This window comes from Aristolochia californica, unplaced genomic scaffold (genome assembly GCF_029961685.1).
Source record: "Aristolochia californica isolate CCGP_79_NKW_82.1479 unplaced genomic scaffold, dmAriCali1.0.hap1 SCAF_3, whole genome shotgun sequence".
Classification (NCBI taxonomy): Eukaryota; Viridiplantae; Streptophyta; class Magnoliopsida; order Piperales; family Aristolochiaceae; genus Aristolochia; species Aristolochia californica.
In genome coordinates this window covers 7,936,842-7,952,159 of record NW_027181992.1, presented here as the reverse complement: position 1 = coordinate 7,952,159, position 15,318 = coordinate 7,936,842, and the positions used below count along the sequence as shown (strand labels likewise).

The 15,318-nt window shown below is 37.0% G+C and overlaps 1 protein-coding gene across 2 annotated transcripts; it reads left to right on the top strand.

Annotated features, from left to right (window-relative positions):
- Window positions 1–2,373: 2,373 nt before the first annotated feature.
- LOC137960366 (uncharacterized) lies at window positions 2,374–14,735 on the top strand. Of its 2 annotated transcripts, XR_011114147.1 has the most exons (13): window positions 2,374–2,920; window positions 3,570–3,793; window positions 4,332–4,405; window positions 4,550–4,624; window positions 4,709–5,067; window positions 10,210–10,278; window positions 10,392–10,480; window positions 10,608–12,824; window positions 13,199–13,276; window positions 13,686–13,797; window positions 14,060–14,110; window positions 14,209–14,468; window positions 14,575–14,735. XR_011114147.1 is itself a non-coding variant. In XM_068807969.1 (12 exons), exons 1-12 carry the CDS (start codon window positions 2,585–2,587, stop codon window positions 14,257–14,259), a joined length of 3,735 nt encoding a protein of 1,244 aa, XP_068664070.1. In that variant the 5' UTR covers window positions 2,374–2,584; the 3' UTR covers window positions 14,260–14,735. The 2 variants fall into 2 exon arrangements, 1 of the variants encoding a protein (XP_068664070.1); XM_068807969.1 differs by having other exon boundaries at window positions 14,209–14,735.
- Window positions 14,736–15,318: the final 583 nt, after the last annotated feature.

The window sequence follows — 15,318 nt, the reverse complement described above, 5'->3', positions numbered from 1 at the left end:
ATTTTTATGAAAGCAGTCACATTCAAGATTTTAACCACTATATGCGGCAAATTGGGTATCTACGATATTTTCTCTCCCCCAATTTGAGGGGTGTTGGAAGACATCTCGAAGTGGCATCAAAGTAAACACATCTCCAACGTCAAGGAGGTGGCAAATGAGGTAATTAAATGGTTTTCCCATAAAGATGACACATGGGTGTAATTCAAGAAGATGATATATGTCTAATTATATATTTTATTTTACAAAACTTGTAGCCTTAAGGGCACTGCAATTATTTTAAACCTCATTCCACAACTATAAAATAGAGGATCAAGGCATGGGGTAGATCATTAAGTATCCCTTCTTCTCTCAAATTCGTCCCTGACCTTTCTCTCTTCTTCCAAGCTCTCTTTCCATCTCTCTTTAACTGTCTCTCCCTTTTCTCTTTTTTTTTTTTTTTTTCCCTCTCCTTCCTTTTTTTCTTCTTCTTCCTCTCCTCTCTTACCACCTTGGTTGAAGACTTGTTATGAGATTCAAAATTCAACAAAAGCAAACATCTAGACAATAGAATATCAAGTTTCACGAAACAATGAGAGCATTTGGTTTTATGCAGAATCGGGAAGAACATTGTATTTATACTAAAATAATTGGAGATTTTAATGCATATCTCACTTTATACGTAGTTGACATTCTATTAGTTGGAAATAATGTGAACTTTTTTAGATGAATAAGTGGTTAATTCACACTTTTGAAATGAAAAATCTCAAAGAGGCTTTATATATCCTCAAAATTAAAATTTTAAGAGATAGGAATTTGAGGAAGATATGGTTATCTCAAGAAAGGTAAAATAGGATTGTGCAACAAAACATAGAGATAAGTTGGATGAGACTAAATATCCATAAGTTTAAGTTGTTGGCCGTATGTATGCTCTTATTTGTCAAGACATGATCTTGTCTATGTTGTAGGAGTTCTGAGTCAATTTAAAGTAAATCTGGGTTTACATCACAGGGAAGGGGTCAAATGGGTAATGTGCTAGTTAAGTAGAACTAAATCTTATTAGGCTGGTGGAATTGATCGATTATTGTGACTTTGATTATCAAGGGTGTGGCAAAACTTAAAAAAAGTCCACTTTTAGTTTTATTTTCATGTGTTAGAGGTAGTGCTATTTCTTGAAAAAGTAAGAAGCAAGACTGTATCGCAAAATCGAATATGGGAAAAGAATTTGGGACTATGAATGTAGCTACCAGAGAAGTCGTTTATCTTTAAAAAATTCTTTGAAATCTTCACGTAGTGAAATGAGTTGAGAGGCCAATTCTGATATTCTATGACAAACCTTCTGCTGTTGCTACTAGAAAGGATAAAAATGTCACTCCAAGGTCAAAACATTGAAAGAAAATACCATTACATACAAGATATGTTGAAAAATAAGAGGTTGTTGTTCATTAATATTTGTTCTTAGGATAATTTAGTTGATCCACTTACAAAATATATTTTTAGAACTAATTTCACTGAACATGTTGAAAAAGTGGGTTTCATTTCTTTTGATGCATTATGTGACAAAGTGGGAGAATGTTGTACTTGATATTGTAATTGGGATTTTAAATATGTCATGAGATGTATATATTTGAAATTCCAATGAAAACAAATTGATATTTTTTATGATATGATATGATTTTATTTGATGATATTTGTGAATACTCACTAGATATTACCTTAGAGCTTGAACTTCCCAATTAAGTATACATTCATACATGTATGAGAGGGTTTCAATAGGGAGTGATGGTTGGATCTCTAAATTGTCTAAGCCTATGGAACTGAGAAGACACAACTTCCTTAGTGGCTAATAATCAAACTTGTAAAGAGCTTTACCTTAAGCTGTTTAGGTTTGGAGTATGCCATGAGGGTGGAATGTTTGATGTCCACCTTCCCCATTAGATATACACTCATACTTGTAAATGGACGGTTTTAGGTCTATGAAATTAATCGGGCACAAATTTTTTTTGTGCCTAATACTTAAACTGGTATAGAGAGCTTTACTTTAAGCTCCTTAGATTTTGAGTATACTATGAATGAAGACCATTGAATTGACGAAAACCGATTTGGTTGATTCCCCAAGTTTAGATTCTAATAAATATATTGTATAGGCCCAAGTTAACTAAACATATACGTTGAAGGATTTGAGGTAATGTTCTTGGTCATGGTTTGATTTTAGATGATTTTGATTAAGGAGGAGATTTGTTGGACCATCTTCTTTCTTTCTCTTAAGAAACTGTATATTAGGAGTTCATGCATATTTTAAGGCGTAAAAGTTGCATCAGAAAAAAATTTAGTATTGCTAAAATTTAATATAGTGGAGCCATAAATTGATTATTGCCTCAAAATTGGGATAGGGCGCATTGGCGAGCCTCTAGGAAGAAAAAGGCACCCCCTCAATTTGTCCATGTTGTTCATCTCCTACTCTCCTTCCGCTGCTCTCTGATCACTCGAGAAATATAACGAAAGATAATGATGAGTTTAAAATAGCGGGATTCTCTGGTTTCTTCTCTTTTTCTAGTACCGCACGTTTGTTCACCTGCGCGGCTGCGTAGCTTCGTAGAACCGGTCGATGTTCGGCAGCTCCGGGAAACTTGGGAGGGGAGGCGGCGGTCGAGGCGCCAAGCGCCTCATGCCTCCGCCGCCTTCCCACCGCCCTGCAGGCGGGGCTTCTCGCCTTTCTATTGGTGCTGCTCAGACATCTCGCCAACGCAACGGCGGACAACCCCCCGCTGCCGCGCCGCCTGTGCCTGAGGAGAGCTTTAGTCTCGTTTCAGCGGATTCTCTCGCCTTTGGATTGATCATCCGCCTGACTCCGGACCTCGTTGAAGAAATCAAGCGTGTTGAGGCGCAGGGCGGGGTTCCAAGGATCAAATTCGCGGCGAACCCTAATAACTCTTCGGGAAATGTGAGCTGTTCTTGACTCGATCCTCATGCTACGCCTTATTAGATTTTCTGAACCATTTTCTTTTTTTCTACCTCTTTTATTTCGTAACGTTTGTAAGCAGATTGGAGATAGAGTTGGATAGATTTTCAAATTTTCTGTGTAATTAGCCCCACCTTACATTCTGTGTGTTTAAAAAGCGATAGAAAGCCTCTATTCATTACTTTGGCAAGTTCCTCAGGTTGGTCCCTGTTTTCCATTATTGCTATTAGGAATGATTGGTTCATGGGAAGAGAATTAAACCCCTGGCCATCACTTGTTAGGACATGGGGCGGCAGGAATGTGAAAGAGCTTGACTTCAAGTTCAGGCATTTTCGTGAAGAGAGTAGTGTGATGGCATAACGAATTCTGAAGAATCTGTTGATGGTCTTCTCAGTGTCTAAGATTAATATGTCTATCTTTTTTCCATCATTACAAGGTCCAAAGGGTCAAATCTTCTTGCTAAGTTGGTAAATTCCTTTGTGAATGGAATGGGGGCTCCGAGCCCCCATATTTGTCAGCTATGTCGTGCAGAAGGTCCACACAGTCCATAAAGAAACAGGTTTAGCTGTCAGCATGAGTTGAGAAATAAATGATATCTGATGATGTAGTCGGTCCTTCCCTTGCATTTCAGGTAATTGATGTTGGTGGCAAAGACTTCAGATTTACATGGTCTCGTGAACTAGGTGACTGTGATATTTATGAAGAAAGTCAAAGTGGAGAAGATGGAAATGGCTTGCTTATTGAGTCTGGTTCTGTGTGGCGCAAGCTAAATGTACAACGTGTTTTGGATGAATCCACGAAGAACCATGTGAAGAAAAGGTCTGAGGAAGCAGAGCGGCAACTTAAATCTAGGAAGTATGTTTATTTTCTCTTTCTGATTATCATTATTATTTAACATTGGAGAAGGTAATTATTGAATTTTGATGGAGGATGCTGTTTGTCTGTGCATGATTGTATACATGTTAGCTTCAATTAATTTTAATCTGGAAATGTTGGGCATCTGGGCACCATTTTTCTTCTTTTGTTGGAGTTTTAATCTTTGTGATTAGATTATAATCATAATTTTTCCTTTGTTTCGATTCTCAAAAAAAATATTCTTCTGTTTTGTCCTGATTTAAAATTTTCTGTGCACAAAGAAAGGAAACTTATGCTTACTTATAATTTGGCAAAGCCCCATTATTTAAATAGAGACTGAGTTGATGGTGGTTTGGCATTTTCTCTCTCTTTAAATTTTTTATTTTTTTAGCACTTCTCATTTGTAAATAAATTTCTATTTTCTTTCTATTTTCTATGGATCAAGTAATTGAGCTTAATGATTCATCTTGTTTGTGGTAACCTGATCTATGGAAATTCTCTGTTGTTATCAACCGACGCCTGATTTGGCTTTTTGTAGAGCTATTGTGTTAGATCCTGCAAACCCGTCTGTAAAGAATCAAGCTAAGACATTGGCAGCTGCTGCTGTTGATAGTGAGTTCTTTTTCAGTCATCTCTAGAAAAAGCTCTTATTCAGTTTGTTCAACTTATCTTATTTCTAATTGAGTTACTTTTTGCTTAAAAGTTGGTGATAAACTATCTTTATGCAAGTTATTAAAGCTTATACCTTTTTGGCAGTGAATCCAAGGAGGATGCCTTACAAACAAAAGAAGGACCCTCCATTTAAGAAGCGGAAAGTTGAACCAAGTCAAGGTAATAATGCACCTTTAAAAATTAAATGGGTATTAGACTTTCAAGATATAGGACCCAATGGGACTTTATCTATTTTTGCTTCAGTTTCAATTTCAGGGCCTCGAAAATCTCTCCTGAAATCTGGTCCCCCTTCATCAATTGCAAAGAACCGATCTTCAATGTCACCACAACTCTCTCCACCTGCACAATTTGCTTCTTTAGCGTCTCCTTTTAGAAGCGGAAATTCTTCAAGGGGTCAGAAGAACATTGATGAAATTGTTGCTACCCCCCAGGTGACTAGTAAAGAAGATCCTACCAGCATTGAGAAAGAACCTAGTAAGGGCATTGGTACAACAGCAAGGGAATTGTATGGACATAAAGGCAATGTGGGAGCCACACCAATGGACTTGCAAAATACTTTGATTAATTTGCTGCTGGAAAACCCCAAGGGAATGAGCCTAAAGGTTTGTACCTTTACTGTTTATTTTTCTTTCATCCTAATATCCATTTTTCTTCCATCATTTCATGACAGAATTATGAAGCATGAAGTTATACAAAGATTACCTTGTTATGACATTTATATTATACACAAGATAGACCTGTATATACGGTGCTAAAGTTGGGTCCAGGTCAATTGTACTATGACTAGCCAAGTTTACGAGCTCATTTCCCTATTCCTTCTGACTCTATCCCTCATGTCTAGGCTACATGTTGGAAGACATCTCAAAAGGGGTATTAAGGTAAATACCTTCCCCACGTCAAGGAGATGGCAAATAGTGTAAATTAATGGTCTTCTCATAAGGATAGCACAAAGGTGTAATTAAAGAAGATGACATATGCCTACGTATGTCTTTTCCTTTTAAGAGCTTGTAGCCTAAGGGCATTGTAGTCATTGTAAACTTCCTTCTGCAACTATAAATTGAGACTCAAGGCAAGGGCTAGATCATTAAGTCTCCCCTCTTCTCTCTCAAATTCGTCTTTAGACTTTTCTCTCAAACTTTCTCTCTCTCCCCATCTCCTTGGCCACCCTCTCTCACCTTTCTCCTCTCTTCCTTCTTCCTCTCCTTTTCTTCTTCTCTTCTTCTTTCTCTCCTCTCTCACCCTCTTGGTCGAGTACCTTATGGGATCCTAAATCTAACATGGTATCAGAGCTTTAGGTTTGAGATCCTGAAATTATGATGCTGGTTAATCAAGTTTTTATCAACTCTCTCGATGGATGCTGAAGTATAGAAGAAGGTTCGATTTTGAACCTCTTTAGGTCCACAAAGATAAGTTTTTTCTTCTCTTCTTTTCCTTGAGATGAATGCTGCTATATATCTCAGAAAGTTGAAGCTTTATTGAGCATTCTTTGATCAGAAAAGATAGAGTTACTGCATCTTATATATTAACTTCAACTTGGTTGATATTAATGTGTTTAATCCATGCCATCTTCGGTAAAAGCGATAAGTTTTTAGATTGATACAACTTGTGGATTTCTGGTTCCTTATTTGTTAAATGAAGCCTTTCTATTCCATTGATGGTTCCATGGTGCTTTATGATTGAAAGACTATATTTACATATGTTGAAGATTTTTAAGAATGAAGGATGATATCATAGTTCAACGTGAAGGTGCTTGCATTGGTACAAGAGAATTTTTTTTGAAAGGATAATGTTGTTCTTTCACATCGGAAGATCTTCTACCATTAAGATTGACTCTTGATTTTCTTTCCTAAAAGTTTAAGAAAAAAGGAAAGAAAAGAGTGGAGTTGCATGATTAGTTGGCGCATTACTTATAGAAGGAAAATTCACTCTTTAAAAGATCCTCAAAATTGATTGAGATATCTTGAGTTTTGGTATAATGTCACATACCTTGATCTTCTCATTGGGTTGTATCTCACGTAAGGACAAGATTAGAAAGACTTACCCAAAAAGATTCAAAAGAGAAAGGCAACAAAGGCTGATTCTTTGGGTTAGTTGTTGGCGCCAAACCTCTAGAAGGAAAATTTCATTCTTAAAAGGATCTCCAAGATATCCGAGATCTCCTTGATTACTGATTACCTTGCTTAATTATCCCCTTGCCTAAAATATTTAAGGCAAGTCAAGGATTGAGATTGATTTGTTGAAGTCGCACCTAAGACACTAAAGGAAGGTTTCCTATTTATTTTTGGAAAGTGGCTAATGAAGGAAGATCTTATTTGATTTGATTTCATGTTGAATATTCTTTCCTAAGTGATAAAACAATTACATGCCTTACCTATTTGTTGATCTCGGCCAATATCTATTCTCCGTATTTAGGGCATGGTTAGTTGTTGCAAAGATTACATCTTTGGTGTTTGGGTTAGATCTTCCTCCTTTCCCAAATTGTTTCTAACTTGAGCTGGTTAACTCCTGTTTTTCCAAGTTGGTTCCAACCTGAGTTGGCCTTGGTCTTCCTTCTCTTGGGTTGGTTCATCTTTTTGGTTGTCTTATTGGTTTGTTCAAGGTGCTTCTGTTACTCATATTAGAGGAGCATTAACACATGGTTCAGACTTGCAAAGTTTTACATCTTTTTCATATAAGTCTTCTTCGGTGGTTCACTCTCGGGTTACAATTCTTATATAAGTACAGTATTTTTAGTTTATTCCTAATGGCCGAAGATCACATGGGAAACAAAAATGACCTTCTCAAGATTACCACTATACCCTTGAAAGGGTTATCTAATTACTGGAGTTTGTCACAATTGGTTAAAAGGTTTCTCATTACACGGGACTCTTAGGACATCTCACCAAACTAGTTCAACCTATTGATGAGGAGGATAACTCCTCTATTAAGTGGTCGGAGAATGATACACTGGTAATTAGCTGGTTGATAAATAGCATGGAGGAGCATGTGGCCAATAATGTGGTCCACCTTGAGACGGCCAAACAGATGTGAGACACTTGTGTGAAGTTGTACTCAAGCACAGAGAACCTCCATAAATTGTATGATGTTATTCATAACATGTTCAATACCAAACAAGGGGACAACGTACATGAGTTCTTGGCATGGTTTCAGAGGCTGATTCAGGAGTGGAAAATTGCTCAGCCCTAGGGAAAATTGTATCCCGAGAGTGAACCACCAAAGAAGACTTGTATGAAAAAGACTTATAAGATTTTGCAAGTCTGAACCATGTGTTAATGCTCCTTAGGTATGAGTAATGGAAACACCTTGAACCAAGCCAATAAGACAACCAAAAATACGAACCAACCCAAGAGGAGGGAGACCAAGGCCAACTCGGGTTGGAACCAACTTGGAAAAAAAGGAGCTAACCAGCTCTAGTTGGAACCAAATTGGGAAAGGAGGAAGATCAAACCCAAAAACCAAAGATGTAATCTTTGTAGTAACTAATCATGCACTAAATATAGAGAGTACATGCTAGTCGATATCAACAAATAGGTAAGGCATGTAATTGCTTTCTCACTTAGGAAAGAATAAATGAAGATCTTCCTTCAATCAACCACTTTCCAAAAATAAAATAGGAAACCTTCCTTTAGTGTCTTAGGTGCCATTTCAACAAATCAATCTCAATCCTTGACTTGCCTTAAATATTTTAGGCAAATGGATAATTAAGCAAGGTTATGAGTAATCAAGGAGATCTCGGATATCTTGGAGATCCTTTTAAGAAGGAACCTTTCCTTCTAGTGGTTTGGCGCCAATAACTAACCCAAAAAACCAACCTTTGTTGCTTTTTTTTCTTGAATCTTTTTGGGTAAGTCTTTCTAATCTTGTCCTTATGTGGGATACAACTCATTGAGAAGATCAATGTATGTGAAATTATACCAAAACTCAAATGATCTCAATCAATTTTGAGGTTCTTCTAAAGAAGGAATTTTCCTTCCATAAGTCATGCGCCAACTAATCATGCAATTCCAATCCTTTCTTTCCTTTTTTCCTTTTAAACTTTTAGGAAAAAAAATCAAGAGCCAACTCTTGTACTAATGTGAGCACCTTCACGAGTTAAAAAAAAAAATCTCTTGTACCAATGTAATCACCATCAACTAGGATATTAACCTTCATTCTTAACAACCTTCAACGTATGTAAATATAGTCTTTCAATCATAAAACTCCATGGAACCATCAATAGAATAGTAAGGCTTTATTCAACAAATAAAGAACCTGAAATCCACAAGCTGTATCAATCTAAAAATTGATCTCTTTTACTGAATAGCATGGGTGAAACACATTGATATCAACCAAGCTGAAGCTAATATATAAGATGCAGTAACTCTATATTTTTTTTTATCAAAGCATGCTTAATAAACCTGCAACTTTTCGAGATATATTGCCACATTCATCTCAAGGAAAAGAAGAGAAGAAAAAACTTATCTTTGTGAGCCAAAAGAGGTTCAAAACCAAACCTTGTTCAATACCTCAACTTCCACTGAGAGAGTTGATAAAAACTTGATTAACCAGCATCATAATTTCGGGATCCCAAACCTAAAGCTCTGATTCCATATTAGATTTAGGATCCCATGATAAGGTACTCGACCAAGAGGGTGAGAGAGGAGAGAAAGAAGAAGAGAACAAGAAAATGAGAGGAAGAAGGAAGAGAGGGATGGCTAAGGAGATGGAGAGAGTGAGAGAATTTGAGAGAAAATTCTAAAGACGAATTTGAGAGAGAAGAGGGGAGACTTAATGATCTACCCCTTGCCTTGAGTCTCTACAAACTCTTAAAAGGAAAAAATATAAGTAGACAAACATCTTCTTTAATTACACCCTAGTATGCTATTTTCTTTAATTACATCATCTTCTATATATGTTGCTAAAGTTGGGTCCAGGTCCATCCTAGTATGACTAGCCAAATTTATGAGGTCATTTCCCTATTCCCTCTGACTCTATCCCTCACGTCCAGGCTACACAAACAGATAACGTGCCTAAGACATAGACACTTCAAATGGGTGTAAACTAAATGGGCCATAAACTGGCCTAATAAGGCAGACATCTTACTTGATACCTGTTGAAGTTGAGACCAAGTCCATCCCAAAATGACTTGCTGATTTTAGGAGATCTTTTTCCAACTAATAACCTTAGGATCTTTTGTGATATTAATCTATTTTGGAACTATTTTAGTAATAGTCTTGATGTTCGGACCTACTTAAAACGAATAACAGGCTTACTTAAACAAACAATGTATGTCAGACTATGAAAAACTGCTTACTAAATTATCCTAGTTACAAAGCTGTAACCTACAAGTGAACAGTTGAAGCTGCTTTCATTTCTTTGTTATCTCAATTACAACATTTTTGGTTGTGGCACTGTTGTAGGTTGGTGGTAAGTGGTCCATACCAATTGAATTCATCCTCCATATCAAGAATTAATATTTTGTGTTTGCATGTTTTTTATTATCTGCTAAAAAAGAACTACTTACTGATAGCAGTATAACACAATTTAGAATTATTTTGTTTTTATTTTTATTTATTTAATTTTTTGAATGTTGATGTACACCCCCCTTAACCCTAGTTAGCCTTGAACCTAAGACCTCACACTAGAAACACCTCCTTTGACCATTGAACAGCCAAATAACACAGAAATACTTACAGATCCACAACCAAATAAATTGGTTTTATTTTCTATTATTGACTTCTTTATGCATAGTTGTGCTTTTCTAGGCATTGGAGAAAGCAGTTGGGGACATGAATCCCAACTCTGGGAGAAAGGTTGAGACTATTATAAAAAAAGTAAGTTGTGTAATTACTTCACACATGGATACAAGACACAAGAGGTTATAACATGTCTTTCTTGCTGCAAAAATTACAAGAGCTTATATCATCATGTTTTTCTTGATCATCAGATTGCAAATTACCAAGCCCCAGGAAGATACATCTTGAAGCCTAGAGTTGAAATGGAAAGCTCCAAGAAACCTTCATCTGAAAGTGGGAGGTATCCTCCTTTTGTCATTATTCTTTTAATTTTTTGCTATAGTACTGGGTGTGTAGTATGGTTAGTTCCTTGCTCTTTTCTTATTATTTCAGTTTTATTCCTCTCTAAACTAGCTGTTTTTTTCTAGTTCTCCAGAGTCTGTCCAACATCAAACCCCAGTTGCTGAATCAATCTTGCCTGAGAAAGTATTGGCAGAAGAATTTGAGCTGAAAACTGACAAAACTTCAAGATTACATGAGGAATCAAATAATGATGCAAAAAGACTCGATATTCAACAAAATTCTTCAGACCATGGTGACAGAAAAGTTGGAGATAATAGTGAACAGAAGGCAGGAAGTGCTAGTGAAAGTGGAAGTGATAGTGAAACTGACAGTGACAGTAGTGATAGTGGGAGTGAAAGTGGAAGCCAAAGCAAAAGTAGAAGCAAAAGCAGAAGTCCTGCGGGTAGTGAAAGTGGGAGCAGCAGTGATAGTGAGAGTGATGGCTCCTCCAGTAGCAAAGAGGGATCTGACGTGGATGTAGATATTATGACAAGTGATGATGAAAAGGGGGAGCATGTTCCTGAGGCGAGAATAGAGTCTGGAACATCTGATGATGGGCATGAACGGGTCGGGATAGATGAAAGTAAAGAAGATGGTCTTGTTTCTCCATTGATTAGTGCAAAGGATTTAAACAAATGTCAAGATATGGATGATACTGATGATATTGATCTAGATATTGATGATACTAGGGATTCACCTATTGCTGCTACTGAGAGTAAACATCAAGAAAATGACATTGGTGAGAGTAGTGGCATGGTTCCACGAGAATCAAAAATTGAATTTTTGGAAGATGAAATGCGGTATGGTTCTGACATTTATAAGCACTCAGAGAACAAAAAAGGATCTTATGTTGGAAGTTTTGGCAATAATATGAGTGACATGACCAGTAAGAGGGATGTGCCTAAGGTGGGTTCTGCTCATCAGCTGGCTGACAGAACAGAAAGAAAATCCAAACCCAAATCTAAGAGGGCACACATTCAGGAAAAGCCAGAAGATGTTAAAAGATTAAGAGTTGGAAGCTTGAGTCAAGAACTGCCAAAGGAGCAGGCATTTGATAATGCATTTGATTCACACAGATGTTATGGTCAAGCATTTTCTCACAAATCCATGTCTAATGAAAATATACACAAGGGCCAATTTGGTTCCAGCATTCATAATTTGTTAATTCCAGATTTGCATCAGTCAAGTCAGAGGGTGGGTGATGTTAGCATGCGAGGGAAGACCACTGATGTCCCTGAAAGACCTGGGAAATATGATGAAAATTTGGGACGAGGTGGTAAAAATTCTGAATCAGCCACTTTTTTCAATGATGAGTTGGATGTACCTGCTACTAAAAGCACAACCTCCACAGATAAGCTTCCAATGGCCAAGGAAAAGTTGTATAAAGAAGCCCGTTTTGAAGATACCGATGAGTGGGAGAAGTCTTTTACAAAAAACATTAAAGGAAATACTAGTGGAGAAAAACTACCTGATTCAAGTTACAGAAAATCTGGTGTAGCAAATATCAAGCTAAAAGACAATGGGCAGGTGGAAAGAAGTAGCATGCTGAGAAGAGAGCTTTCTGACTTGGAACTCGGTGAATTTCGTGAACCTATGCCCAGTGAGGAAACCCAAGTGTCTAAGAAAAAAATTGAGAGGAAAAATTCATTCAAATCATCTGAGAATGAATTCCGTGAATCAGCACCTGCTGAAGATATGCAATCAACAAAGAGACTATTTGAGAAGAAAAACTCTTTTAGGACACCAGAGAATAGATCTAGTGGATCAGATAACTTGAGTTCAGATTTTGGTAAAGGAAGGTCGGTGGCTAAAACCGTTCAAGAATTGAAAAGGTCATCATCTCCTTATCTTAAAGCTGGTGTCAACCAAGAAGATATTTCTAAGAAGAGGTCTTCTGAAGATGACCTTGATGATTCAATGAGGTATCATGGCATGGATCTTGTAGATTCTGATGGTGGATCCCATAAGGATAAGACAGCAGTGACTACCCATAGAGCCAGAAAGACAGGGGCAAGTCAAACGGCTAGTTTGGAAGGCCATGTTGATCGTAATAAGAAGACATTGGGAAGCACACCTTATTATGGGGGGCCTACAATGAGTGGTAACACTTCAAAGGAAGCTAAATTGCAGAAAGTAAAAGCTGTTACAGAATTGACTGATAAAAGAAGTGATAAAGTTTCGATTGAGAGTTTTACTAATGGTGGTAAAAAGAGGGAGTCCTCTTCAGATGAAGATACTTCACTTTACTCCAAGTATGACAAAGATGAGCCTGAACTCAAGGGTCCAATTAAGGATTACCAAGAGTAAGCTATTTTTACTCTTAACTTAATCCTCAAGCTTAAACTGTTCATAGGAGCAAACAACATTTGGTCCATTTTTTTTAGTTATTCAGGCCTCTAATTCTGGTACACAAAACAGACTTTGTGGAACTATGTGCCTCCTGTTTGAGTGGATAATCTAGCCCTTCATCCTGGTTTACAACTGTCCAGGGCATGTATTTTTTGAGGGCTAGGACCTGCCCTTCATTCTTGATGCAGAGTCTTTTGTCTTAAGATTTGCTGGATTTGGTCTCTATCCGTAGTGTCACATGTCTGGGAAGAAGTCAATAAAGAACTGTTTAGCATTTGTGGTAGGAGTTATGATGGTCTTATAACATCATTTCTTTTTTATCATGCAGATACAAGGAGTACGTACAAGAATATCGTGAAAAGTTTGCCCTTTACCGTTCCTTGAGCCGGAGCTTGGAGAAGTACAGGTAGTGTGACTTATTTATAAGATTGACTGCGTTATATTTATATAATAGAAATGTATATTATAATCGTATGTTGAGCTTCATTCCCTGGTGAAATTTGAACCTAAACCTGACTCTGCAAAACCCCATCAAGACAAAGGCCCAGTTCACTCGATTATGTTGTATTTATTTGGTGTTTTTATTAGTCATATATGTTGTTGTTATTTCTTTGTTCAGATTAACTTTGGTTGGTATTTTGCTCTTCTGAATGTATCTCTTTCTCTATATCACTAAAAGGAAAAAGACTGAGATGCAAAGAAAAGAAAAACTTTTATATTTTTATGAAATGTTTAACTTCTGAGACTCTTATAATCTTGAGGTGCACTGTTTTAATACTTCTTGTTGTCCTGCATGCATGACTCATTGTTTGCAGGAATGAATTTAACAAACTTGGCCATGATCTTGAGCTTGCAAGAGACAGTGATGCTGAGGGGTATCTTAAAATCTTAGAGCAGGTGAAGGAATCTTATCGCCATTGTGGAGTGGTAAGTTGCTTGGTCTTCTGCTTTCTGCTTATCACAAATAAGATCTGCTGAAAAGGATGTCACCATGATACCCACCTGAGAGCTCAATGACAATTTTGTCATCTCAGTAAAGCTTCGTCAAAATTATTTTTGGACTAGCTCAGTGGGGCTTGTACATTGTATGTGACAGAATGTATTTTTTAGTTTCCCAGGGAATGGTTATTTATAGTTTTATGGTACTCTTCCTGTTCTTTGAAGTTATGCTTCTTCTAACTGATTGCAGAGACACAAGAAGCTGAAGAAGATATTTTTTGTGATTCATGAAGAGCTGAGTGTAAGTAGAGTTTTGTGTGTCCTTGCCTTGGTTGCACCAATCTCAACTGAGTTTGAGTTTCATTTACCAGCCATTTTATGGCCATGTTGTTCTTGCAGCACATCAAGCAGAGAATAGTGGATTATGCACAAACACGTTCAAGAGACTAGAGAAGTTCTTTACTGAAGTTGTATCTATTGTGTGCTGTAGACTGCTCCGCATTCAGTACTGGCCCTGTCTTTTATGTGCTGAAGATTGATCACTTCTGTTCTGCTAGTTGGCGGATTTCAAGAGATAAGTTCCACATTCCGATGTTTTGAACTCGGATGGGAATTCTTGCAGATTGTGAAATTGTTGTGGATCTGGAGCAAGCGTGTTGGTAAGAAATATCTCATGGCTTTTTTAAGAGGGTTTGGGTGATCTTTACTGCAATTTTGTGGTACCAGGCAGCTGCTTATACCAGCCTTTTTTGCCGTTTCGTGTAGATTTGAGAAAAGCATTTCGTTTTTGGCTCAGATGTTCAGAAAAAAAAAGTTAAGAAAAGCAGGAACTGTATCGTGTAAATACTATTATAATTAAGAGCAAAGAAGCCAAGTGTACAGCATTTTAAGAAATTGTTGATGATGAATTGAAGCAGACAAAGAGCACGGCCATTCGTAGTATGTAAATCTCAATTACGTTCTTGATGAATGACTCATTGCGGCATGCGATCAAGGACCAGGCCAATTCGAGTCCTTGGACCTTGTTTGATTCTGTTGGTAAGCTGTGTTTTTGTTGAAGCCAAATAGAATTCAGATAGGTAGACGATCTCACATGCATGGGATGAGAACATAGGCTTCGTCCGTCACTAATAGTTATTTCGTATGCTTGTCATAGAAAGAGCCATACATTGATTGTTTAGTTTTAACTGTGAGAATTGAGAAACATATAAAAAGATCAAAAGTGTTACGTTATTGGTTTCTAATCATCAAAAGGTGTGGTGCTGAGAAAGTTTAGGGTCTTTCCATATTTTTATCCCTTAGTTAATTACGAATGTTATAAACTGTGAGAGTTTGATAGCCTTTTGAAGGAAAGGGTAATTTGATAATTTTACCATATAACCAATTTTCACATATCGAAAAATATTTTTTGAAAAAGAATTCTTAATAATCCTTACTTCACAAGTCAGCCAATTCAATCCTTGTTTATATGCCTCAGATATAGAAGACACATATTATTTTTTGTTCATA